Source organism: Nothobranchius furzeri, chromosome 4 (genome assembly GCF_043380555.1).
Source record: "Nothobranchius furzeri strain GRZ-AD chromosome 4, NfurGRZ-RIMD1, whole genome shotgun sequence".
In the NCBI taxonomy this organism is placed as follows: Eukaryota; Metazoa; Chordata; class Actinopteri; order Cyprinodontiformes; family Nothobranchiidae; genus Nothobranchius; species Nothobranchius furzeri.
In genome coordinates this window covers 6,851,299-6,877,956 of record NC_091744.1, presented here as the reverse complement: position 1 = coordinate 6,877,956, position 26,658 = coordinate 6,851,299, and the positions used below count along the sequence as shown (strand labels likewise).

Below are 26,658 nucleotides of genomic sequence, written 5' to 3'. Positions count from 1 at the left end.
AAATATTTCTGTCATGTAATTAAAGGATCGCTTTTAAAGGTAGCAAATTGTGCAAAACTCTCCTTTTGTATCCTTTTGTGATGTCATGAGGGTCTCTACTTCTATAAACACTAAATGTGAAAAAAATGTCCATCTGTTTCCTTTAATGGAGTTATGTGCCTAAAACAAGTTGTTTCATAAGTCCCCGTTTGTGACATCCCAAACAGGGAAATTAGAATAAAACCACTCTGAGCCTCTCCTGGATATCGGAGCTTCTGCTTTTAGCAGCCTGAGTGGGGGGTGAGTGTGCGTGGACAGCTACAGATTGTTTCTTTTTGAAGTGACAGAGCCCTGAAATGGCAAATTCTGGAAGGTACTGAAACTGTTGAGCACAAAAAAGCTGAGATTTCTTTATTTACGACTTGATTTCTATGCAAAGAACTTAAAGGTGCAGAAGCTGTTCAAGCAAGCTGCTTTTTTTTTTTAAATACAATAAAATTTAAAGTTCCGACCCCTTTCTTAGACTCTCCTATTGAGTCGCAGAACCCTGGCTTGCAACACTCAACCAAACCTATTTGCTTTGTATAGTTTGCTAGCATAGCGAATGATGTCTTCATGGTTAAGAACAAGGTCATTTTTGGCTTTCTTGTTTTTTTCTTATGTCCAAAACCTCAAGAGCTCAGTGCCACCGCCAATCTGGGGAAACCCCACCATCGACAGATCTTTGAGAGCACAAACCAAACTTTGCCTTTTCTGCCTTCTCAAATGGGCCATTCCCATCTGTACCGGGTCGGCCCGGGCCGGGTAGCGTAGGTTGTTTACATATCTGGGTGGCCTGGTATTTTTCCGGGCCAACCAAGGCTCATTCTCAGCCCTCTTCTCGAGGGGGTCTGCTTCAGGCCGACCAGGGCCAACACACCCACTGCTGACAGCAAATTCACACCTTCCATTAGAGCAAGCCTCTGATTGGTGGGTAGAATCAGCCCACATGGGCTTAAGACAAGGATGTGTGGAATCAACCGGTCCAGGCTGGGGCCGACTGGGGCTACCCGGCCCGGGCCGACCCGGTACAGATGGGAATGGCCCAAAAGAGACACACACCCACGCTCGTTCTCTCACAACCGACAGAGCTGAGACTTAGCTGCATTTCCAGACAATAACTGTCACCTAAACGCTTCCCACCAAGAACAGAACTAAGAAACAAATCCATGAAGACAAGGTGCACTTGTTTTGTGAACACATTTGCGGTGGTCTCTGGTATAAGTGTGAGTCAATCTCTGGAGGGGGAAGCTCTGGCGCTCCTGTTTCATAAAATAGAAGTGAGCCATGAGAGTTAGTCTCATAAAGACTAAAATTTTGTTCTTTTTCTAATGTTTAATGTTTACGGGTTCAATTTGAACCCAAGCGGGTACGGTCTGGGAAATACCTGTCAGTTTGGAGGTTTTAGCAGCTTTTTACCGTTGTGATAGAAATTCTAATTTATTCCTGTAAGAGTCGTCTGTTAAAAGGTTTTCTCACTAACTGTGATTTTCCTTTGAGGAAACGTGTGACGTGTGTTGCTACCAGCCTGGGTCAAAGGTCAAAGGCCTTACTGCTGAATGTCCAGGCGAGCCGGTGCTATTGTGACTACCATTTCTTTCTCTCTCTCACACACACACACACACACACACTGTATGTGGAGGAGGCCCAAGGAGAACATTCCACAACAGAAAGAGCCGGGCGGCACGAACATCCTGAGGAAACAACACTCACTTCCTGTCAAATTAAGCCAAGCTGATGGCTGCGTGTGGTGATAACTGCCGCTGCTGACTGGTTGAGGTAGAGCACCACCTTAGTGTCCACTCCCACACACACACACAGCACCCATCAGGCAGCTTCAGTCACTACTTTGTTACCCTGCAGGGCAGCAGACCCTGGGAGCCCCTCAGACAGGATGGACCTCCTGCTCCTGCTCACCTCGGCGCTCCTCTGCAGCTGTAAGACTCCTCTAACCTTCTCCAGCAAACATGAGTTTTTCTTTAGGTTTGCCTCTAACAAGGTGCTTTACTCCTCTTTTCTCCCAATGCTTCAGGCGGACCCGTGAACACAGAATCAGGTGAGTTTAATCTTAGACAAACGACTGATTCATTTTTCAGGTTTTCGTAGCAAAACAGAAAGAACAAGTCTAGTTCCCATTTGAATCAGAGATTGGACTCTAAATCAGACTCAAGAGGGCCGAGAGGCGTGCACCGGGTCAGTGGAAACAGTTCTGGCCATTATCAGAGTGTTCTGATCGCTGGTGGAAAAGTTATGGTGGGAAGCATTGGGAACATGTTGTCGCACGCCTCAGGAGCCACTTGGTGATGGAAGCTGTGAGTCAGCTGAAGATCTCTAATCTGGGCTGAGATTAGCAGGTTCAGGATGGCAGAGAAGCTTTTATTTTATAAAGTTTGGTGGTTTTCTCACTCGTTTTATTTTGTGTGAAACATCTTTGATGGCAGATTCACCACGCCAAGCCTCGTCCTGTTACTATAAATGTATTACTCAAATTTTAAATAAGGCAATAAATAAATCAACTTTTCTCATAACTGTATTGTAAATATGATTAAAAACTCTTGAATTTCTATGATACATTTTTATTAATTCTAAGAACCAGAATAAATTCAAACACTAACAAAAATCAAAAAATTATTGTTCTTTAGTTAATATTATTAACTAAAATGTATTTATTGTTTTACATTATTGTTCTTTTTTTTTCTTCAGTGGATAAAATTTGAAGGCCATGTCAAAATAAGAGTGTCTTTTTTTTCATTTGAAAACAGACCAAAATAAAGTTAATGATTGAGAAATGATTTCAGATCATTTTGTTTGCCATCAAAGATGTAGAAGTGTTGAAATATAATCTGATCAGCCAAACATAAAGCTGCTAAAGAAAATTCACTGGTCAAAAATGTACCACTAATAAAGCCTAGAACCCCTTTAACCCTTTAAGCCACTCATTGAAGTAGTTTAAAATGTGAAAAATATGGGTATTATTAAATAATTAAATTATTAAATTAAAATGTATTTTCATGTTGCAGTTTTTAAATATGCATATTTTTATGTGGACCAGAAAAAAGGAAGTGCTAAACTAAAAAACTTGAAAAAGTTAAATAAACATTATTTTTCAATAACAATATAATATAGATGATTATATAATGATATTAAACAATATACTATATTTTTATAACAACAGATCACTGTAGAATATTTTTGAAATTTATTGAACAATATGAACCATTTCTGATCCAATATAGATTGTTAGAATATTTTAGAATGTTAAATGTTTGAGGATCTGCCTCAATGTCATCTTCCTCCTCTTCATCATCACTGTTGGCAAGATTGGCTGGCAAAATAACTGTCCTCTACTGTTTTTCATAGAAATCTTAACCTGAACTGCTAAAGGTATTCAATATTATATTTATTATTATTACTGTTACCGTGATAATGACGGTTATGTCTAAAAAAAACAATAGATTTTTACCTAAATATATACATTATTTATTTTCTTTATTTAGGGTGTATGTTCAAATATGGCAGCTTTGATTATATTGCTATGATTTCACCAACTTCATTGAGTTTAACATTTACAACAAATGTATCCTTATTTAGCACAACTAATCAACCTTGTGATGTGAGAGTTTTATAAACCTAGCATTGTTAGTTTTAGAGATCTGACCGTAAACACAAGAGGTAGACAGCAGTGTTCTGGTTCTGCAGACACACCATTATTTGGCGCGTTATAGCCCCGTGCTGATTGGTGGAATGGCTCCATGGCACGAACTGTGACCAACTTGATCTCTGATGATTGGTTGGATGAAATCCTGTAATTGTAGGAGTCCGTGAAAAGACACCCCAACATCATTCATGATGCGAGTGGGAGTGTCTCAATATATATGTTGGCTCTATAAAGGGTTAAGTGCACCTTAATTTGTGGAGATGATCTGAAAACCTCGCTATTGATGTGTTAGGACCCCAAATGGGGGAGCTGCCAGTTTAATCCAGCAGATAAATATATACAAATGTTTCAGTGGAACTTTAAACTGTTGAGATATGTATATGAGTCGTATAAATGTTATACATTTTAAACAAAACGAACAAAAATTAAAATATATATATATATGTATATATTATTTTCACAAATTTCTGAGAATTTCTGTGCATTTTGCCTCATGAATCTGCTGTGGCTTCAGCTCTGCAGGAACTCATCTTATTATTCTCCCCATCAGCGCTGCCAGCTTCATGCTGGGTGGGGGCCAGAACCACAGCGCTCTGCCTCGTCCCCAGAGTGACCCGTTTGTTTAGCAAAGTGCTTTTCCTGCCTGATCAGGGCTTGTTTACCGCTCTGCCACGGCCCGATTCAAATCACTGCAGCAGCCTGTCGCCTCCTCTGCTGGTGTCTGATCTTCTGGCTGGAGGCCCAGATGCTTTTCTGCAGGAAACCAAACTGCTGTCATTTGTAGAGTTCTTCATTCTGGTTTCACAGATGAGAGCGGAGATCAGGTTTTGTGCTGATGTCTAAAATGTGCCAACATGGCTGATGGGTGAATCTCATCTGAGAGATTACTTTGTCCAGGTGTAGATACGAGGCCCTCTGCTTTCCTACAGAGTCATCATGTTCACTTAATTTAACAACGTGTGTTTTAGGAGGATAAGAAACCGCTTCAGATGGGACATCTCGTTTTTGAGCAGGTCCTCCTACCATACAAGAAATAAAGAAGATAGCAGAGTAAATTTTCAACACACAACAAAGCTAATCAAACAATAAAGAAAACAAATCCTGCTATGGTGCATCATATATTAATATAAGCTTACAAATAAGTTTGTTTTATTGTGAAAGGAAAGATTGGACCTGAATTTTCTCTTATTTTTGTGGGTCTAGTTGAAATGACGTGTATAACTACATGTGCATCATTTAAAGAGCAAGTCACCCCCTACCAGAGTCTAACTCCACTCCCACTTCATGTTTGAAAAATGCAACACATGCTGTTGCCTGGCAGACCGAGAGGGCGGAGCCGCTAACAAATACACACACACTCAGGCTCACGACAGCATTGTGACATCATAATGTACCAGTTTACATCATAGCATACTTCTTAGCCAATAGCGGTGGCAGATTTAAATTAGAATACAGTGCAGAGTTTTTACCTGACAACGGCACAACACTGCCAGTTTTAGGCAGAATATTTAAATTTTAACTAAGATGCACTGAAGTGCCAAATTATTGACGACACGTGTCTGCAGCACGATTAGACACTCGTTTATTTAGTTTATCAGCAAAAAAAATGTTTATTTGGGGGTGACTTGCTCTTTAACATTGTTTTAGTTGTGTTGTTTTTTTAATTTGAGGTGTTTTCTTCCTGTTTTGAATAATTTTTCTTAGCCTCCAGTATAAAACACACATTTACACAAATAACTGCTACTTCACAGCACAACTTAAAACATGACATCTAGGGTGAGAGATTATCAAGTATTTCATGAGGCTCTCTAATGGTAAAACCCCTCTGATTATATTAAAAACACAAACATTAATGAGCACTATTTTGCACCTAAATGTCTAACACTGGTCCTATTTATGTCTTATGTTATTTACCAGCTTCCCCCAAAGTTTTGTCAAATTTCTCGCTCTTTTGATTCAATAAATTAATTAGGAAACTGGTAGCGGATGATGGAAATGTTGTTTTATTTCCTCAAATCTGGCTGATAAATTCTTTTTCATTCTACCTCAAACCCCCAGTTTTCCAGATAGCCTCTGTGACGCTGTCCATCGAGCCGAGGGCTGCTGTGCGTCGAAACACCAACGTGACTTTGAGATGTCAGGCCAGCGTCATCTCCTTAGCACAGCTGAACCGTGAGTACACGCTATACAAGGACAACAGTGTCATCTACAACAAGAACACCAGCTCCAAGGAGGATTTCCTGTACCACCTACCTGAGGCCAGAGTGTCCAACAATGGCAGGTACAAGTGCATGGTACGGATCATGGGCCAAGAGATGACCAGCAAGTCTGAAAAGCTCACTGTGACAGGTGGGTTTATTTATATTTAGAGCTCAAATTTCACACAAATGTAATTTTTACAAGTCAAATGTTTTGAATGGATTTGCTTATTAAGTTTCAGTCATCTCTGCTTTGTTTGCATTCATTCTTTCTCAAATTTCATAAAGGATCCGTATCGTGCTATTTTAAACCTTTGAGAACAAATGTAGGCACATATAAAATATTATCGTTGGCACTATTGAGATGTCATTTATCTAGAATACAATACTTTTTTTGTCAGCCTGAATTTATACGTGGAAATAGAACGTTTTAAGTAAAACTCCACCCGCTGCAACAAAACGTGCCTTTGAACAGAGGCGAGTCAGTTGCTGTCTAGTGGTTAGGCATCTGAATGCCATGTGTTGACTTGTGTTCAAGTCCCAGTGATGTGGGCAGTAATTTATTTAGCCAGCTGAAGCAGATTTAATGTTATATTTTAGTTCTATTGATTATTTTCTGCAAAATATTTTGTGTTTCTAAACAACTTTGAATTCGGTCATTTCCAATTATCGGTAGTTGATTTACTCCCCTCCCCTCGCGTGGACTCACACTGGCTAAATAAACAAAGTAAAAATAAGAACAGATTAGTCCTTCATTTTTAAACTGTTTACCAAGAAAGGATTGCCAACATCATACTGGCAAGGTCGGCTAAAAAAGAAGAAATAAAGTTACTTTTCAGAACAGGATGTGAACCTACATGCCAGCCCAGCACTCTGACCACTAGACTACAGAGTCTGCTGCATGGCATCAGTGGCCTAGGCCACATATCCTGTGCCGGCCAGAGGGCACAGGCTTCAGACCAGAGACTAGCTTCTGGAGAGGAGCAGGGCCTGATGACTAGACTAGTTTCCATTGATGTTTTACAGGATTTTCTAAGTAAAACTCTAAATTTGCAGAAAAAAACAGGAAAAGGCATGCACAGGGTTGTGTGGTGGGGATGCTGTTCGCATACTCGTCTCTATACCGCCGAATGTCAGAGAGGTGGTTTGCTGCGCACAGAGTTGCGTCGGCCCAAGCTGGGCAAGCCGCCCACTTGAGGAAATAATAATATCACATGAAAAGCTCCAAAAAGTGGATTTTCTATATGACCCCTTTAATCTCTGGTTTCCAGGAATGTCGCCACCCATCCTCCACGCCGACAAGAGTAGGACCACTGAGGGAGAGGGTGTAACAGTCAGATGCTTGGCACCGGGTGAAACCGGTTCCTTCTTTTTCTACTTTTATGACAACTCCAGTGAGATCCACGATGAGCATCGGAACACCAACCAGGCAGAGATAAAGCTTCCCCTCTCAGACATCGGCGCACACATGATTCACTGCATCTATAAAGTCTTCATCATGTCTGAGTCAGTCACGTCCGACGAAAGCAACACAGTCATTGTTACAGTCGAAGGTTCGGTGTATTTTTTTTTTATTTCACTATATGTCTTGGCTAAATCCACGTCACGGTTCATGATTTTCATCCACAGAACTTTCCATTAAGCCATTTCTGGAGATCTCACCTGTGAACAACATCTATGAGGGAGATAATCTGACCATCAAGTGTTCAATTCTGGGGTTTAATCAAAGCCACAAAGGAATGAATCTCCTCTTGAACCAAGGAACCAATCTGCTCAGTGTTGGAAACGCTACAGCTGCCATAGAATACAACATGATGGTGGAAGCAACTGCCCCCACACTTTCTTTTGATTGCAGGTTGACGGTAAAAAATCTAATAAAAGTTGACACAAAGACAATCCGTGTGACAGGTGAGTAGCTGCAAAGATGTCTTCTTTCAGTCTTGGTCATTAAATTAACCTGAAGTCTATTTCTGAGAATAGTTTGTAGATTTTCGCTTTCTGAAAGCTCACATTAGCCTTCATGCTGGTTTTTTCATTGCTAATGAAGACTTTGTTGTGCATCCATCCACAGAGCTGTTTTCAGTGCCCCAACTCATCATGTCTCCTCCTGAAGTATTTCAAATGAAACCAATGACGCTGATCTGCAAAAGTCAACATGTAGCCTTGGAGAGAGTCAACAAAGAAGACCTGACTTATTCTCTTGATCCGGCTGAACATTTTCTGACTCCGAATGGGGCTGGAATATTTTCTGGCAGAGCCTTGAAGAATGAATTCAATTATACATGTATAGCTGAAGCTAAGGGCATTAGGAAACGCAGCGGAACCCTGACCATCAATCCCAAAGGTAAGATGCCCCCTTACATGTAAGTTCACTTTGTTGTTTGGCCTTGATTTCACTCTACAGATTCTCGTTGGAACTTTGGTCTGGACTCTTTCTGGTCCATTTACAAGAATTGCAGCTTGTTGTCTCATTAGAAGTTAAATTGCTGCTCATGTCCCAGGCTTTTCTTCAAACTGCCAAACAATTCCTTCCCAAATCTTTGAAGATTCAGCTTTTGTATTACTGTTTTTTCTTCATCCTCAACGTCCTTCCCACAAGTGGTAAACAACAGAGTTTGGTATTCTCATAGTTACTTTTCTTTATTCAGTTCTACCCTAGACATTAATAGAGTTCCCAATTGGAACCTCAATAACTTTAACCTTAAAATCCAATTTGGCTGCTCTGTGCATTGATGCCTAAGAGGTGAGAGCTCATCTCTGGGAATGGCATCAGATTAAACATGTTTTAGATTCAAGCTGGAAAGTCAGAGGGATTTGTTAAGTGGTGTTCAGAAACCAAGCGAACTACTGTTAGCATCACAAGCATCATATTTGTCTAGATTGAAACACTGTAGCAGCATAATGACCAATCCTTACTGGTTAAAAGTTATTGTTACTGCATATGTGACCAAATTACTCAGGTATGAATCCACAGAATGACTTTTAAAAGATTACCTTTTAAGCTGTTACGTGTTTTATGTACAAGGAAGCCATATTTAATTTTGAGATTGCGACTGTTTAGGAATCGTGAGTGAATTCCGTGTGTATTCCGGTTAGTTCTTGCTTGGATTTAGGGAAATTTAGACTACTGAGTAAAAATGATTGGTCCTTCTGAGTTTAACATGCAGTCTGAAAGTGAAAATAGTCTTCTACCCCTGTTTCCTGCATTAGCCACTGATAAGGCTTTGGAGAGTGGCGCTATCTTACCAGGCCAAACAAAGGGTTAGCAACCTGAGGATGTGTAGTCGGTTGTAATATTTGGTTGCACGACTGGCAAGGAAATAAGCCTGAAAATCTTTATTGTTTGCCCGCCTAGGAGCAACATGAGGGAGTTAGATTAGGAAAATAGACGAGGAAACGCTAGGATTAGAAAAGCCACCCCAATCAACGTTATATTGACAGCTAACATTCATGGACTCACCCATCTTGGCTCACGACCAGGGAAGGCTGTTGTTGATTTAGCGTTAAGGAGGGAGCTTAGCGCATCTAGGCTAGCAGAAGCCAACCATTAGCATTAGCAACTCAACAACACAGCAGAACTACTTCTGGAAATAAGACTCCAAATCTTGCCATGTTCTGCTTACCTCTCATCTAACTCACCTTTAGTTCCTGAAACAGGAGTGCCAGAGCTTTTCCCCACAGAGATCAGTCACAAGGCATTAATTTGTACTAGAGACCACTGCAAGACTGTTGAAAAAAACGAGTGAACTTGGTATTTGATACTGCTCAGCTACCATTAATGAACACATTTCTGCTACGTTTGTTAGTGCCACATTACCAGCTTGTGTTGCTAATAAGAACCCACCTGGCTGTAGCCTCAGCACATCCTTTTAGTTAAAATTTTCTGTGCTTTTGGTTCATTTACAACTAAGATTTCCATTCTTTGTGTGAAATAGATTGCAGCAACTTTGAAAGTATTTTTTTTTACTTGTCAAACAACCACAGCTAAAAGATTTATTTTTTTTTTTAACTTTTGTCTTTCCTCTCTCTTTTTTCCATCTTTCTTTCTTTTTAGTCCCTGTCTCAGTTCCAAGTATCCGGGTTGCTGACTGGCCGATCTTGGGAGAGTCCTTCCGAATCTTCTGCCAGTCATCAAAAGGCAGTGGGCCCATCACCTACAGCTTTTGGAAGGGCAAAACACAAATGGGAACTCCGATCATCAAATCGTTTGGACAGCCAGCTTACATTTCAGTTGTCATTAACGACGTTAAAGAAATAAACCTCTTCACCTGTAAGGCGAATAACGGTGGCGAGGAAGAGCAGCAGAGTGCTGCTCTTGATACTGCTGTCATTGGTAAATACTGGAAGAAATCTCATCATGTTTATATGAGACTGTATACCCTAGTCCTAATCCTTTGAGGGTCATGAAATTAAATGACCATTTGAAACATTTTTCCAACCCTTGCTTGTACAAACCAAACCCCAGCATGATGCTACCAACACCGTGCTTCACTGTAGGGGTGGTATTCTTAGGGTTTTGAAGGATGTTGGGTTTGGGCCACAAGGTATTTTCCTTAAGTACCAAAAAGTCCTTTGTGATTGTTTGTTTTAGACTCTCTTACACGAGGAAGACCAATAAAAATCAACCAGAACATGGGTGGTCTTTACAGAGTCTTGGCGAGCAAGTATTAAAAATGCAAAGGGCTTTGTGTTATGTAAGACAGGTTGATGATTGTTTAGAGCCTGCACATACTTCTCATACGGAGGTGGTGATGGTTATCATTAGTAGACAAGGAGCGTTGCCAGATGTTTTTTCCTGGTGGGGTTCTCTTTACTGAAGAACATTTTTACAAATTGACTGTAATCCAACTACAGTCTAGTGTTCAAAGTTGCTCGGGCTGTAGTTTTGCTTAACTACTTTGAACTTTTTGTGTGGATGCTACACAACATTTTAAAACTGTTAAATAGGTCATCATGTGACAAAACCTAAAGGAGCAATCTGTACAAATCCTACAATCAAATAATCACAGTCTGTGCCAAGCTAACACTGCAGCGCCAGCCTTTGTAATTTGACACCAGCAGGCAAAAACTTCAGAGTGTTTTTAAAGAACCAAAGCCAGTAAACTAGAGAGACCCAGCAGTTATTTCTTGTGTGCTTCAGAAGCCACGGCATCTTTGTGTTTTACTCTAATATCAGATGAAGAAGGCAAGAGGCTAACACTGAGCTAACAATGCTAACGGCTAATTAGAAGCAAATAGTTGGCTCTAAAAATATCTCAAGCTACCTTTTTAAGTACAACTCAATATTACAAGTGTGAAGTGAATAATAATGGGCTCGACACACGGGAGGCGACAAACAACCGCGATCAGCTAAATTTGTCGCTTTTATTACCTGACACGGGAGGCGATCCACGGCAGCGGCCGGCGGCAAAGCCGTCTACGCTTTCTGTTCTATGGCAAAATCGAAACTTCCGTTGTTTTACTTGGCTGTGTCAGGTTGGAGGGAATTAATGTTATTTAAGCGGTTCAGAGCTAATAAAGCGGTAGATATGATGTTTCACAAGGTGCTGCTAGAGTTGTTTGAAATCTTGTGATTTTACTATATAAAACATAATAATAATCAACTTCTCTTCCATGTTTGCTCGGAGATGTATGGAGCATCCTGTCCGCTCATTGGTCAATGAATGAAACCTCCGTTGACTGGTTCTCGTCCGAGCGACAGCGATGAAAAGTTGAAAATTTTTCAACTTTCTGGGATCGCGTCGCTGGGTCGCCTGTGCACGACACGTGCACGAGCGCAAAATTTCACACGCACGTTTTTCGCATTTTGCTTGGTAGGTGGGAGACCCGCGATTATCGCTTTGTCGCGCATGTCTCATTGAAAATGAAAGGAGGAGAGGCGATGTCGCCTTCCGTGTGTCGAGCCCATAAGTCAATCGTGGCATTTTATGAGACGTTCATAACTATAACAGCAAGATGGAAAACACACTTCCTCTCATGCTGCAGAAATATCGTAATAAGTGTAGTTAGTGCTCCCTACTGTGTAACACTCAAGAGTGCTAACACCGTATAAAACAATGTATTCATCTACTTATGAACTTACTACTTATGAGCGTACTGTGTATGGCTTGCTTTCGCTTGTCATCTGGAGTTTCATCTGGAGCGCTGAACCGTAACTAACAATAACCATGAAACTCACGGAGCGGCAGTGAGAGGGATTCTTGTGCTTAGGAAAATAGACTACAGTGGCACCTTTAATTATGATTAATATTCTCTTGAACTGGCAGGTCCACCGCTTGGTAGAACATAGTTTAGTTCCTTTGTCTTTACAAAAAATGCACTGAACTTAAATGGAGGGAAAAAAACTATTTAAAATAATTCTAAAAAGAATGGAGATGTTAGTTTAAAGACTATTATTTCCAATATTATTACCTAAATAATAATCATATTAATTTTACATGTAATCAAATTATTACCTTTTTTTGTGTACATATAATCTAAATGAAAACGAAAGTGCAAAAATATTCTTGTTCAAACTATTCAATAAACTACTTGATCTCACTTTATCTTCTCCTCCCAGAGCCCATCACCAATCCGATCCTCACAGTCATCCCTGACCCAGTGGAGGGAAACGATCTCTACCTCATATGTTCTGTACAAGGCACGCCGCCCGTCACCTTTCGGTGGTTTCGTCATGATAAAGAAACACCTCTGAAAGTGACAACATCCCTCAGTAACAACTCAAACTATCAGATTACTGGGTTGTCCAAGGAGTACAGCGGCATGTACTACTGCGAGGCTGATAACCGTGCCAACTTCAAAGTCCAAAGTGACCTGGTCGACGTAGAAGGTGAGATTAGCATCATTTTTTAAAGAAACAACCTGTCTTCTTATTATTAAACTATAAATCCAGTCAGGGTTCTGCCACTCAGTTGTACTAAATGCAAAAAATGATGGTAATGGGACTAAGTTTAATAATTATTCTTTTCAGTTTGTTCATTGTCCGCTGGTATTTGTTGGTTGTGAAACCTTTAGGTTTCTATATTTCTACATGAGTATGGCCTAAAATATTCAAAAGAAATAATGACACACATGCACGTTTTAATAAAAGACCACAAGGATTACATTCAAAATAGAGAGAAAAAGGTTAAACTGAAATTAAAAAGAGGCATTTTATAGATGTGAGGTGTTACTTTTGCTGCATCATTAGTGGGCCTCTTTCACAATAAAAGTCTGAAGGATACAGCGTACATCAAATTATGTGAAGCTCACATCCATCCATTTTTATCTGCTTATCCGGGGTTGGGTCATCGAGGCAGCAGCCTAAGGAGGGAGGCCCAGACTTCCCTCTCCCTAGCCACTTGGGCCTGCTCCACGAGGGGTATCCCAAGGCGTTCCCTGGCCAACCGAGAAATCTAGTCCCTCCAGCGTGTCCTGGGTCTTTCTTTAGGTCTCCTTCCAGTTGGACGTGCTTGGAAAACCTCACCAAGGAGGCGTCCAGGAGGTCCGAGCCACCTCAACTGGCTGCTCTCGATGAGTAACTAATAAAATATTAGTTTTAAATTGTTTTTCCTGATAAAACTCAAACCCTCACTCACCCTGTTTGAGCCATTTGTTCCTTAGTAGGGCTGCAGTGAGCTGGTGATTAACTCCAGTAGTTGTTGGGCAAGAGGCAGGGAACACCCTGGACAGATCTCCTGTCCATCACAGGGACACACAGAGACAAACAGGCACTCACTCAGACACAGGGATTCTCCAATCAACCTAACATGCATGTTTTTGGTCCGTGGGAAGAAACTGGAGCTGGAGAAAAGTCAACCCGCACGGAGAGAACATGCTAACTCCAGGCAAAAGGGAATCAAGTTGGGATTCAAACCTTCTATTTGCAAGGAAATAGTGCTACCTTCTCTACTAATAACAGTAATATACTATTTTGTAAGTTTTGGATATTTTCAGGAATGTGTATAATTTTGAGACTTTTATTGTGAAGGAGGGTTCTGCTGTGGACGTTGCTGCAGAAGCATCTAAAAGTTAGCACCTCACATAAAAAAATGTCTCATTATTTAAAGTCTATTCTGTAAAAACACACCCAGATCTCCAAACAACACTAAACAGAATAAATACTGTCGGCTCGAGGAGGTTTGATTTATTTATTTTTTTATATAATGTATTTTTTTTCCTGAAATTTGAATTTTAACTCTTACATTTTGAGTTTAATCTTGACATGTCCTAATTTTTCTTCACATAGCACGAGTCCTTCATCGTGTAAAAAAATAAATATACACAAATATTTACACAAGGCCAACTAAATCCTTCAGAGCTTCCTTTTGTTCTCCTCCGCTGACCTTCCCTCTCCTATGACTCTTTAGTCCGCATGGCGTTGTGGAAGAAGGCTCTGATCGGAGGGGTCCTTCTGCTGGTGGCGTCGCTCCTCATCATGGTCAGCTGTGTGCTCTACTACAAACACAGGAGAGGTACAGTCCTCCAGACACTCGGGCCTCTTATGAGTAGAAGCTGACCGCCTCCTCCCTTTAAAGCACCTCCCACTCCACTCACCTATCCTTTCTTATTGTAGGTAAAAGAGAAACAGCTGCTGAGTTGTCAGTGTGAGTTGGCTCCTCCATTTGTTTCTCCTGAATATTTCAGAAACGGGTGTTTATCAGGTGGTTTAGGGGATGGGCTCAGTTATTTATTCACTTTTAGGAACTATACTGTTTCTTTGCATGTTTGTAACATCAAGAGATAAACAGCTTCACTATTTCTGAGTAAAAAGAAATTACATTTTTGTTTATTAATCTCTTTTTTTAGCTTCATAAATATTTAATTGTTTATTAAACTACAAAAATAAATAGCCTCTGCAAACACAAAAACATGCAAAACCACCTGTATAGTTTGTCCCGCTGCTTCTGTATTTATGTCAGGTTGTTTATTTTTGGTTGAGTATTTTATTCTCTCCTGACTCTGCACCATCGCCTGAGCTGACTTTATTTTCACCATTTCTCAGAAAGCCTGCGAGCCCTAAATCAGATGAGTCTTTAACAGTGAATCTAACCCACGACACAGAGGTTTATAATGCAGCCACAGGTAGCTTGGTTTTACTGTTCTCCTGTGTGTCACTAACAGGCCTCCGTAGCCATCTACTAATCACCTACATGGCTTAAACACTCATAACACATGTCCTGTCGCAGTATCTGTACTTATACCTATAACCTTGCTCTGATATGCATGTGGAGGTCAGATAAAGGCATTTAAATGCATGCAGAGCGAGTGTGAATGATTGCATGGTCCATTTTCTTTGTTTTGTGTGTAGTTTTATATCAATGCATGAGTTATTGCAGTTGGAGAAATGGGAAGCTGTTACTACAGCAACAAGAAATCATAGCTTTCAAGAATTTTAAGTCATTTTGATGTGTTTCTGTGTAAAAGTTACAAATAATTACTAAATTACTGGTTGTAGGTAACGTACTGAATGACCTCTGTTTGGAGAAATAGAGTTTAAATCCTTCAGGACTGATGAGCTAGCAGCAAGTCGGCTTCAGTTTTCTTCTATAGATTTTTAAAGACCAAGTTCACTGAGAAACAGGTTTTTACATGTAGGCCAAAGGTAAAAATAGTCCACTACCCATATTTCCTGCACTGGCCACTGATAAAAAATAAATGGGGAAACGTTCAGATTAGAAAAGCTTCTCGGATCTACGTCACATTGTAAATTAGCATTAATGGACTCATCCATCTTGGCTCGCAACAGGGAAGGCTGATTTAGTGTCCAGGAGAGAGAAGAGCACGTCTCAGCTAGGAGAAGCTAACAGTTAGCATTAGCAACTCCACAACAGAGCAGAACTCCTTCGGGCTTGAGTTATTTGTGGAGATAAAATATCAACATTGCAAACGGGGTCAGTGATAGAGTCGCGTTGATATTAGCCAATCAGGAGCTAGATAGCCGAATATCAGGAAATACGTCTCCAAAGCCTGCCGTCTTCTGCTCACCCCACAGAATGGAATCATAAGGCATTGGTTTATCTTAGAGATCCTTGCAAATGTATTAAAAACATGAGTCAACTTGGTCTTTAAACCAACTTCATTTAGCATGACATGATGATTTACATGAAATGTTGGTGTTTTCAGTGAATCAGCAGTAAAATTAAGCTCTTCTGGAGCGTCCAGAGGTCAAATCCTGCAAGTTTCTTAATAAATCTGCCAAAATAACCATTAACCATTATGATTAGCAGTGGTGTATCAATTAATAATACCATGTTTATGGGAACTGCTGTGAAATTCATCCAATTGTTGCTGTTTTTCTATGATGTAAAGGTTAGAGCTGGATGCATTCAGAAAAGCCATTATTTACAAGTCAGTATTGTAAAAATGAACCAGAGCATACAGGCAGACATAACCCCTGGATGCAATGGAAAGGTTACATTTTACAGCAGCTGGTGGTTTTTAGACTTTTCACTAATTTTGGTGACTGGAATTGTTAAGACAGATTTGATTTTAGCCACCATCCAACTAGCCATTAGCTTAACGGTCACATTCATGTCAACTCTATTTCTTCAAACTGAGGCCTTTTAGAAAGCTTTTTATTGGGGTTGAGTATTTATGACTTTTACACAGAAAAATGCATCAAACTGGCCAAAACTCCCCTTTTAGGTTATTGTGTTTCATTTGGTGCAACCTGCTTAGAGCGGCCCTTGTCATCTTCTTCCAGACGCAGTGTCTTTCTATGATGACAAGGTGGGGAGAGTGACCAATGGGACGCGAGGTAGCGTGGCGTCGCTACCTGCTGACATCAGCAACAGGAGCAGCTACAGTATTCCAGCAACAGTTTAGAGGCACGCAGTGGGAGGGGCAGGAAATTTGTGAGGAAATGCAAACTCTGAGAGACTTTTGAAGACACACAAGAGACAGAAATCCCGTTTATGAAACGCCGGAACATTTGGACACTTTTTTTCACCATTTTCCCAGTAAAAGGAGGGGTGCTTAAAGCTTTTATTGTTGGACACACTGCTCCCTCTCCCCTCCTCCTACTGATCTTAGCCTAACTTTAATGTCTTAACTGCATGTTTTGCTGTTTTCTAAAATGCATGTTTTAAATTTTGCCGGGCGACACTGATTTGTATATACTGACAGGAAATGTGTGTATATAGTTGTGGTTTATCCCTGAACTGATTCTGCAGGAGCATCTTGTGGAATAAAGATGTTGGTTTTATTTAGAGGTGTGTCCAAACAATTCATTGTTGTTTCAAACTGAATTTATGTGAATCTGTGTTATTTCCTTTCATATTATTTAACATAATTGATGCTTTGCTGATTTAGGTCATGCTGCATTCCTCATAGACTAGAATGACCACAAAACACAGTCAATTCTCTTCCTGAACTTTAAAAAACACAACAGAAACTTCCTTGATGAGTTGAAACAATGGAGGCTGTGAGTTCTTCCTACCCCTGGCATGTGTGTGTGTGTGTGTGTGTGTGCGTGCGTGCGTGCGTGTGTGTGTGTGTGTGTGCGCGTGTGTGTGTGTGTGGGCGGGGGTGATTGTGAAAAGAAGGGTCCAGGCCAGTTTGAATGCCTGCAGCAGAGGGAGGAAATTAATCACATCAGCCTTGGTGGAGCTCTGAGAAAGATTACATTACCAAATGGGAAGTTGTTTTTGCCAGAGTTTACTGTGCAGCCGCCGTCGCTGAATTACCAACCCATTGTGAACAATTCAGCCGAGGGTTTGTGTTTCCACCCTCTGAAGACGTAACATCTGCTCATTTGCTGCTGGTTTTGTTTCAGCAGCATTCTTCTATCATTGAGGGTCATAATGAAGGGAAATGCCACTGAAAGCTACCTTTAAGGGGAGTCAAACAAACATTTCGGTTGGTTTTATTTTTAATCAAGGACATCTACTCGTTTGTTACTCCTTCATGTACTTTCTCAGCTAAGCTAGATTTTTGTTCAACATGTTTTATTTTCCCTTCAGATTAGTGGGACCTTGATTTAGAATATTTAGTTACAAACGAAAGATTGAAAATTTTTAAGGATAAAAATTAAATAATTCAAAGTATACATTTCTTCCAATAATAATAATAACTGTTATTATTGTTGTTGTTATTATTGTTATACACAAATCTTTTCTGACTGTTTTAGCTGGAACTAAACCTAAACTCACGTTACTGAATAAACTCCTCTTTATAACTGTGTGAAGATCTTGTGAGTCTGAATAAATCTGAGCACAGAAACAGCTGTAGGAGGACTTCCTGGTTAGATGTTACAACATTTGAGTACCAAAAGCTTTTGCCCTATGACACTTCTCCAGTAACAGGGCCCTCTCTATCTTCCTCTTGTACGCTTTCTGCCTTTTAAAATCACTAAACCACAAATAATCAAACAATGAAGAGAAACACTGGGGAGTTGACGGGCTGCATCCAGAGATGGGGCCAGGCAGCTTTATTTATATAGCACATTTCATACACAGAGGCAATTCAATGTGCTTCCCATTAGCAAGAATATTAAAATCAATGTGACAGAAAAGTGCTATTTATAATTTTAAAAGAAACAAAGTTAAAGGGTGAGCAGTTACAGTGCAGAAGGTGCAGCATAAGAACATTTATTCAAAGACTGATGAAAAAATGAAGGTTTTCTAATTTGATTTAAAGGTTTCTAAAGTTGGGGCTCATTTGAGGTCATGAGGATTCCATCTGTGAGCAGCATCTTGCTAAAAGAAGCTTCTCCCCGTTTGGTTCTGACTCGAGGTTCTATCAGCTGACTGTTACCTAAGGATCTCAGAGCCCTGTTGGGTGTAAATACCTGAAGGAGATCTGACATGTTTTCTGGCCCCATGACATTGAGTGAATTATAAACTAGTAGAAGTACTTTGAAATTGATTCTGTAGTTTACTGGTTACCAAGGTAGAGATTTAAGGACAGGAGTGACGTGCTCGGTTCTCTTGGTTCTTGTTCAGACTCTAGCAGCAGCATTCTGAATAAGCTGCAGTTGCCTCACAGCTTTTTTGGGAAGACCAATCAAAAGACCATTGCAATAGTCCAGCCTGCTGTAGATGAACGCATGAATGAGTTTCTCTAGGTCTTCTTGCCTGGACATGAGACCTCTGAGTCGTGCTATTTGATGCAGATGATAAAAGTTGATGAATAATCGCCATCCTATCCTTTTTATTTCCGAAAACAATAACTTCAGTCTTGTTTTTGTTCAAGAAGCTGCGATGTTCTTATCTCCCAGGATGAACACACACACACACACACACACACACACACACGGTGTGTAAGTTTGACTGGCCTGTCGAAAGAAAATGTTTGGAGCATCTTGAGGATCACGTATGGCTACGATGGACAAAAGTGCTCTGAAAACTGAAAAATGCACATGAGAGTCATCGTTACAATAACAATCTTTTTAAAAGTGTGAGAGGGTGTTGCGGTGCTGAAGTCTATTGTCTTTTCACCAAACCACTTGCATGTTGTAACATGTTTATCTGTGTTTCACAGTGACTCTGAGCAGTGCTGTAGACAGCGTGTGGAGCGAGAGAAAACCAGAAGCAGGTGAGTCATGATTATGGAGTTTAAGAAAGCTATCCGACCTGACCAGGACCTATGTAGAAAAGGCAACCGATCATCGTTAAATCATGAATTAACTGTAATAACCATTATTATTATTATTTTGTTGTTGTATTTGTTGTGAAATTCCATCAACAAATTCAGACTGACAACATGAAGACTAAATTATCTCAAAAAGCAACACAGCACCCTGTTCTAAAGAAATCCAGCAACAAAAGAACTCAGAACATCTAAAGCCCGGTTCACATCAGTAGCCCAGGTCCTGAAGCAGTCCCAGACCATCACACTACCACCACCATGTCTAACTGTTATAATAATGCTGTTTTAGATTTTTTGGCCCAGTTCACCCGGCGAGAAAATATTCCAGATTCTCCCCTTTCCAACAATTAAGGATCCCCAACTACTGCAATGGCTTTCACGATAATTGGAACTGACGTTCCAGCTGTGCGTTAAGCACACTCTGATCTGCTTGGAAGTATGTTGATAATTCAATTCAATTCAAGTTTATTAATATAGCGCCAAATCACGACAAGAGTCGTCTCAAGGCACTTCACATAGTAAACATTCCAAAACAGGTCAGTTCATTTAGCCAATCAGAAAAAAGTTTCCTATATAAGGAACCCAGCAAATTGCATCGAGTCACTGACTAGTGTCAGTGACTTTACAGCAATCCTCATACTAAGCAAGCATGCAGTGACAGTGGAGAGGAAAACTCCCTTTTAACAGGAAGAAACCTCCAGAGGATCCTGGCTCAGTATAAGCAGCCATTCTCCACGACTCACTGGGGATCAAGAAGACAGAGCAGACACACACACACCAAGTAGTGTTTCTATGGTTACATTGTGATTTCTTAGTAAATATTCTATTTGGTGAGAGATAAACATTATTGTTTTTATCCTAGTGACTCTATACTTAAACGGATAAACTAGTAGAGGCACATTCAATGTCAAGGAAAGTAAAGCATTATTATCAGGAGAGGGAGAATGATTAAATGGTTAGCAGCAGTGTTCAAGACGATGCCCCCCTCCATGAGGCCACCACAGCTCAGCAGAACATCATTGTAGCTTCTTCTGGGGAGAAAGACACAGAGAAAAAATAAAGTTAACAGCTGAAGTAGCAGGAAATAATACAGTTGAAAAGCAGATTGTAGAAGAAAGTACTAGAGTATGGAAAGTGGTCAGTGTGTCCTCCAGCAGTCTAAGCCTATAGCAGCATAACTACAGAGATAACTCTGAATAACCTAGCCTTTTAGAAGGAGGCATGTTGGAGGCAGGGCAAGGGAGAGCCGTCTTTACCGACTGTACACTCCACCTCCCTCTACTCCCCCACTTGTTCAGATCTAGGCTAACATCAGATTTTAACCATAGGCCCTATCAAATAAAAATGTTTTAAGTCTAGTCTTAAAATTAGACAAGGTGTCTGCCTCACGGACTAAAGCTGGGAGTTGGTTCCACAAGAGAGGAGCCTGATAACTAAAAGATCTGCCTCCCATCCTATTTTTAGATATTCTGGGAACCACCAGTAGACCTGCAGTCTGAGAGCGAAGTGCTCGGTTAGGAACGTATGGAACAATCAGATCACTGATGTATGATGGAGATTGATTATTAAGAGCTTTATATGTGAGAAGAAGGATCTTAAAATCTATTCTGAATTTAACAGGTAGCCAATGTAGGGAAGCTAAGACAGGAGAGATATGATCTCTCTTTTTAATTCTCATCTGAACTCTAGCTGCAGTATTTTGGACAAGCTGAAGACTTTTAACTACATTCTGTGGACTTCCTAAGAGTAATGAATTACAGTAATCCAGTCTTGATGTAATAAATGCATGAACTAGTTTTTCAGCATCACTCCTGGGAAGGATGCTTCTAATCTTAGCAATATTCCGAAGGTGGAAAAAGAAAATCCTACAAACCTGTTTAACGTGAGATTTGAATGACATGTCCTGTCATTGATAACACCAAGGTTCCTTACTTTGTTCTCGGAGACTAATTTAATGCCATTCAGGTCAGGTGATTGACTAAGCAATTTCCTTTTCTGGATTTCAGGTCCAAAGAGGAGAACTTCAGTCTAGTCTTGATTTAAAAGCAAAAAGTTTTGAGTCATCCAGTTTTTTATGTCTTCAAGATACCATTCTGATCATAAATCTATTAACCCTCTCAGGCTCAAAATAAGTTTTGATAAAAGGACGAACAACTAAGTCCTTCAGGGGTACTTCTGAGTTGAAAAATGCTCATGAAATACGTATGTGGAGTAACCAGGTAGGTGGGTTTTAACGTTGCAAATCTGCAACGCCTGCCTCCAGAGGGTTAAACGTGTTGGACTGTTGTGGTCTGATTTCAAGGGAAAAACAATCCTGCTGTCTGTTTAACGTGACTTGTAGCCAATCAGAACGTGAGTTGACGAAAGCACGACTTTGTTACTCTGAAGTCACATTTGGTCTCCAGAGGTTTTGGGAGATTTCCTGTCTGACCGTGGAATGTTTGTGTGTGAAATTAGTTTATGTGTAAACATTTAGTTTTTGCTGTGTTGCCACACACCACACACTGTATGACCAGAACGAGTATATCCATGTTTTTTTACCACAGTAAGTGGTCTCTCATGCTTTAAAAATATTCCTACAATTTAAAATGTCTACTGATGGAACAATGAATTCTGCTCTCTAGCAGAAAATCATGTCAGAAGATGTCTGACCTTTGACCTTAAACAGGCTGTCCGTGCTGGACAAACCTGCAGTTCTGGCACATTACCCTCATCACACACCCTTGATTTAGTTGTTATCGCTAAGGGCGTCACAGCACTATTTTGGGAATTTGTTCTATTGAACACAGCCTCTACATGTCTACAGGCTCTGTTTCTCTGGTACACTAAATGTTACAAGGTCTCATTGTTTTAGAGCTCTGTGAAACTTTTCTGATGTTGAAAGGATGAGTGGCGTTCAGAGCATTAATGTGACTTTTCCTGATGCAGATATCGATGAGGAGTTCAGCACGGTGTCTATCGAGCCAGAAGTGGAGTACACGGAGGTGGTGCATCCCAGGTCAGCGGATCCTGACAGAGGTAACCATGTTTGGAGAAAACATTCACTTTTCCAAACCACTTGTCTCTGCCCCATCAAATTCCTGTAGAGATGACGAGACAGGCCTGCACTTCTTGGGAGGGGCCTAATTACCCATAATTAATTCACCTCCATGTCGCAACTGCATAGATAACTAACTGCTGGGGTTTCCAGCCCTCATAAACAGGAAGGGTGAAGCTAATTACCAGGCTGGTTTTGAAACTTTGTCTCCATGGTCTTCTGCTTAGGGTCCCATCAGGCTGGAGAAGACCGTTACTGTGACACAATCGGCCTATTTTTAGATTGTTAATGTTGTTTTAAACAGACGGTATCTACTGAAGTCGGTCGTTTGATGTGTTTGCTTGTTGCTTCTCCACAGCTCCACAGAAAAAAGGGACAGAGACGGTTTACACGGAGCTCCAAAACTCTCCGCATGGTGAGTTCAACAACTCAAGAGGATTATCTTTAACCTTTTAAAGTCTGAAATGTGAACTGTTTATTGTCTATTTTTCTTCCGAGTACGTTTTTAATGAAGGCAGTTGAACTTCTTTGGTTCCTTGAAGAGGTTTCACTTCTCCAAGAAGCTTTGTCAGTTCTAGTGTTAATAAAAATATATATATTATAATCAGTTGTTTTATTATGTAGATGTATCAGAACCTAACAGTAATGAAGGAATAAAATTGGCCCTCACCACCTGTAGATCCTCATCCTGGGGAGCCATAAAACAGCCTGTGGTCTACTCTTTGGACACCCTTGCTTTAGATCATATGTCCTTCAGGACTGATGAGCTAATGACTCCTCCGTTTATACATTTCAGCACAAATCATAGAAATTCCTATCAGACATGACTCCAGGATGCACATGACGTGCTCTATTGGGCTGTTTTTGATATTTATACACATAAACATGAAAGGCACAACTGACTACATTTTAAAGGTTTATTTAAAAAAAGTAAACAAACTGCTGTAAAATTGTGGAGATTGGAGGTTTTTAAAGACAGCAGCAACTGATCAACCTACTCATCCAGGGACTTTGTGCAGATGTGCTTTGTTGCCATAACAACCACATCAAAGAAATAATGATATTCAACATGTGAGTCTATACAATTTCAGCAAGATATCATATAACTTCCTGTTATTACACATTGAGATGGTGGACCTCTCTTTTGAGTCCGACGGGTTGCTGTACAGGTTGATTCGGTTGACGGAGGCTGGATCTCTGCAGAGGAAGCAGGAATGAGACAGCTGATCCATCCCATCTACGTGCTGACTGTTTTGAGGGATAAAATCCATATGTGTTTAACTTCTGATTCTCCTTCCTGTAGGTGCAGTTGACCACCATGACTATGTGAGTAGTAATTTGTTGTGTTTTTCCTTCCATGCTGACATGTTCTCATCTAACCTGTTATGGTTGTTCTGATCTGTTCTTCTCTGAGTTTTCCCAAAAGTATTTTAACGTTGTTGTTTTTTAACTCTATTTCAGTCCTAGCACCGTCTCTAACAATGAGGCAGAGCTACGGATGTTTATGCAATCTGCCACAAAGACACAAATTATTCTCATTTGTTTAATACCATACAGGTGCTGGCCAGTAAATTAGAATATCATCAAAAGGTTGAAAATATTTCAGTAATTGCATTCAAAACGTGAAACTTGTACATTATATTCATGCAATGCCCACAGACCAATGTATTTCCGATGTTTATTACGTTTAATTTTGATATTTATAGGTGACAACCAATGAAAACATCAAATCTGGTATCTCAGAAAATTAGAATATTCTAAAGGCCAATGAAAAAATGTTTGTTTCTCTAATGTTGGCCAACTGAAAAGAATGAACATGAAAAGAATGTGCATGTATAGCACTCAATACTTAGTCGGGGCTCCTTTTGCCTCAATAACTGCAGTAATGCGGCGTGGCATGGACTCGATCAGTCTGTGGCACTGCTCAGGTGTTATGAGAGCCCAGGTTGCTCTGATAGTCGTCTTCAGCTCCTCTGCATTGTTGGGTCTAGCGTATTGCATCCTCCGCTTCACAATACCCCATAGATTTTCTATGGGGTTAAGGTCAGGCGAGTTTGCTGGCCAATCAAGGACAGGGATACCATGGTCCTTGAACCAGGTGCTGGTGGTTTTGGCACTGTGTGCAGGTGCCAAGTCCTGTTGAAAGGTGAAGTCTGCATCCCCATAAAGTTGGTCAGCAGCAGGAAGCATGAAGTGCTCTAAAACTTCCTGGTAGACGGCTGCATTGACCCTGGACCTCAGGAAACAGAGTGGGCCAACACCGGCAGATGACATGGCACCCCACACCATCACTGACGGTGGAAACTTTACACTGGACCTCATGCAACGTGGATTCTGTGCTTCTCCGCTCTTCCTCCAGACTCTGGGTCCTTGATTTCCAAAGGAAATGCAGAACTTGCTTTCATCAGAAAACATAACTTTGGACCACTCAGCATCAGTCCAGTCCTTTTTGTCCTTGGCCCAGGCGAGACGCTTCTTGCGCTGTTTCATGTTCAAGAGTGGCTTGACACACGGAATGCGACACCTGAATCCCATGTCTTTCATGAGTCTCCTCGTGGTGGTTCTTGAAGCGCTGACTCCAGCTGCAGTCCACTCTTTGTGGATCTCCCCCACATTTTTGAATGGGTTTGTCGTCACAATTCTCTGCAGGGTGCGGTTATCCCTAGAGCTTGTACACTTTTTTCTACCACATTTTTTCCGTCCCTTCGCCTGTCTGTTAATGTGCTTGGACACAGAGCTCTGCGAACAGCCAGCTTCTTTAGCAATCACCTTTTGTGTCTTGCCCTCCTTGTGCAAGGTGTCAATGATTGTCTTTTGGACAGCTGTTAAGTCAGAAGTCTTCCCCATGATTGTGGTGCCTTCAAAACAAGACTGAGGGACCTTTTAAAGGCCTTTGCAGGTGTTTTGAGTAAATCAGCTGATTAGAGTGGCAGCAGGTGTCTTCTATATTCAGCCTTTTCAGAATATTCTAATTTTTTGAGATACCAAATTTGGAGTTTTCATTAGTTGTCACTTATGAATATTAAATTTAAATGTAATGAACATTGGAAATACATTGGTCTGTGTGCATTGCATGAATATAATGTACAAGTTTCACGTTTTGAATGGAATTACTGAAATATTTTCAACCTTTTGATGATATTCTAATTTACTGGCCAGCACCTGTACGTTGGTGAACAGAAAATAAGATCTTAGCTCCAGGTGACTCCCAAAGAGCTGCTGTCTGACGGATCCGTTCTTCGTCTTAGATCTCACCGTCTCATACCTCGAGTTCCTCCTCTCCCTGATCTTGTTGACTGCAGGTCTAAAACACACAACGAGAAGGGAAACTGCAGTCAGAGTTTCCAGACACGAACAAAGGCCTTTGGGCCGGGGCTTCCTTCCGTATCAGCTGCCCAGATCAGCGTCCAGTCAAGTTACATCTAAACTCATCTCGGTCAGCAGACTGTCTCAGTGGGTCACTGGTGACCCTGGGCTGGTCGTCTGAACGTGGGATTCAAGGCGGCTAAACAGAAGAATGAGCAAAAATAAATGATCCTACAGCTTGGTTTGATAACCAGGAAAAGAGTGCACTTGAGTTTGTCCTCCTGGATCAGCTCTTAGTTGTAGTAGATGAACGAATTAAATGAATATTTTCATCCTTGTGAGTGTTGTTTTATCAGTTATTTATCCATTAAGGATCCTACCTGCAGGTACCTAAGCAAGCAGACTCCAGAAACAGGAAGTAGTCCTCTGACCGGCGCAATACTCATGAACAGTCGGATTGCTGACAAACTAATTTCCCGTTTTTAACAAATCCTGTATTTAAATGTCTCCATGAATGATTCCGATATTCACCAGTGCTTTTATAAACTGATTTTCTCAGATCGCAGCATGAATATGTGCTGAACTGTTTATGTGGTGACAGGGTTCGGTGAAGTACGCTGAGCTGAACGGTGAACAGCCGGAGACCAGTCAGTACCATGCCGGAGTCGACGACTACTCGGACCTCCCGGTGCCGGTGGATTAGCCGTGAAGTTAACGCCTGCTTCATCATTATTCTCTCCACCAGGATACTTCACCAGTTTCCTTTAAAAGTAACATAAATTAAACTGAACAAAGGATGTAAATATTCTTCATCTTGAATAAAAGCTGATGTGATTGTACAATTATAAATAAATGTCGTAGGCAGAAGATTA

At 40.7% G+C, this 26,658-nt stretch overlaps 1 protein-coding gene across 9 annotated transcripts; it reads left to right on the top strand.

The window, feature by feature from the left end:
- Positions 1-1,659: 1,659 nt before the first annotated feature.
- Positions 1,660-26,658, top strand: pecam1b (platelet and endothelial cell adhesion molecule 1b). Of its 9 annotated transcripts, XM_054743614.2 has the most exons (17): positions 1,660-1,797; positions 1,882-1,955; positions 2,051-2,074; positions 5,735-6,025; positions 7,146-7,427; positions 7,504-7,782; positions 7,946-8,218; positions 9,929-10,207; positions 12,434-12,703; positions 14,223-14,327; positions 14,429-14,459; positions 14,858-14,937; positions 19,336-19,389; positions 22,372-22,461; positions 22,839-22,895; positions 23,784-23,806; positions 26,388-26,658. In XM_054743614.2, exons 2-17 carry the CDS (start codon positions 1,913-1,915, stop codon positions 26,487-26,489), a joined length of 2,283 nt encoding a protein of 760 aa, XP_054599589.1. In that variant the 5' UTR covers positions 1,660-1,797; positions 1,882-1,912; the 3' UTR covers positions 26,490-26,658. The 9 variants fall into 9 exon arrangements, 8 of the variants coding, with proteins under 8 accessions (XP_054599589.1, XP_070406138.1, XP_054599590.1 ...); XM_070550037.1 differs by lacking the exon at positions 1,660-1,797 and having other exon boundaries at positions 1,805-1,955; XR_011520256.1 differs by lacking the exons at positions 1,660-1,797; positions 14,858-14,937 and having other exon boundaries at positions 1,807-1,955; positions 26,388-26,451.

Coding starts and splice junctions, on each gene's coding strand:
- pecam1b (XM_054743614.2), top strand. CDS start 1,913: ATGGACCTCCTGCTCCTGCTCACCTCGGCGCTCCTCTGCAGCT. Junction 6,026..7,145: donor TGAAAAGCTCACTGTGACAG/GTGGGTTTATTT, acceptor TCTGGTTTCCAG/GAATGTCGCCACCCATCCTC. Junction 23,807..26,387: donor CAGTTGACCACCATGACTAT/GTGAGTAGTAAT, acceptor ATGTGGTGACAG/GGTTCGGTGAAGTACGCTGA.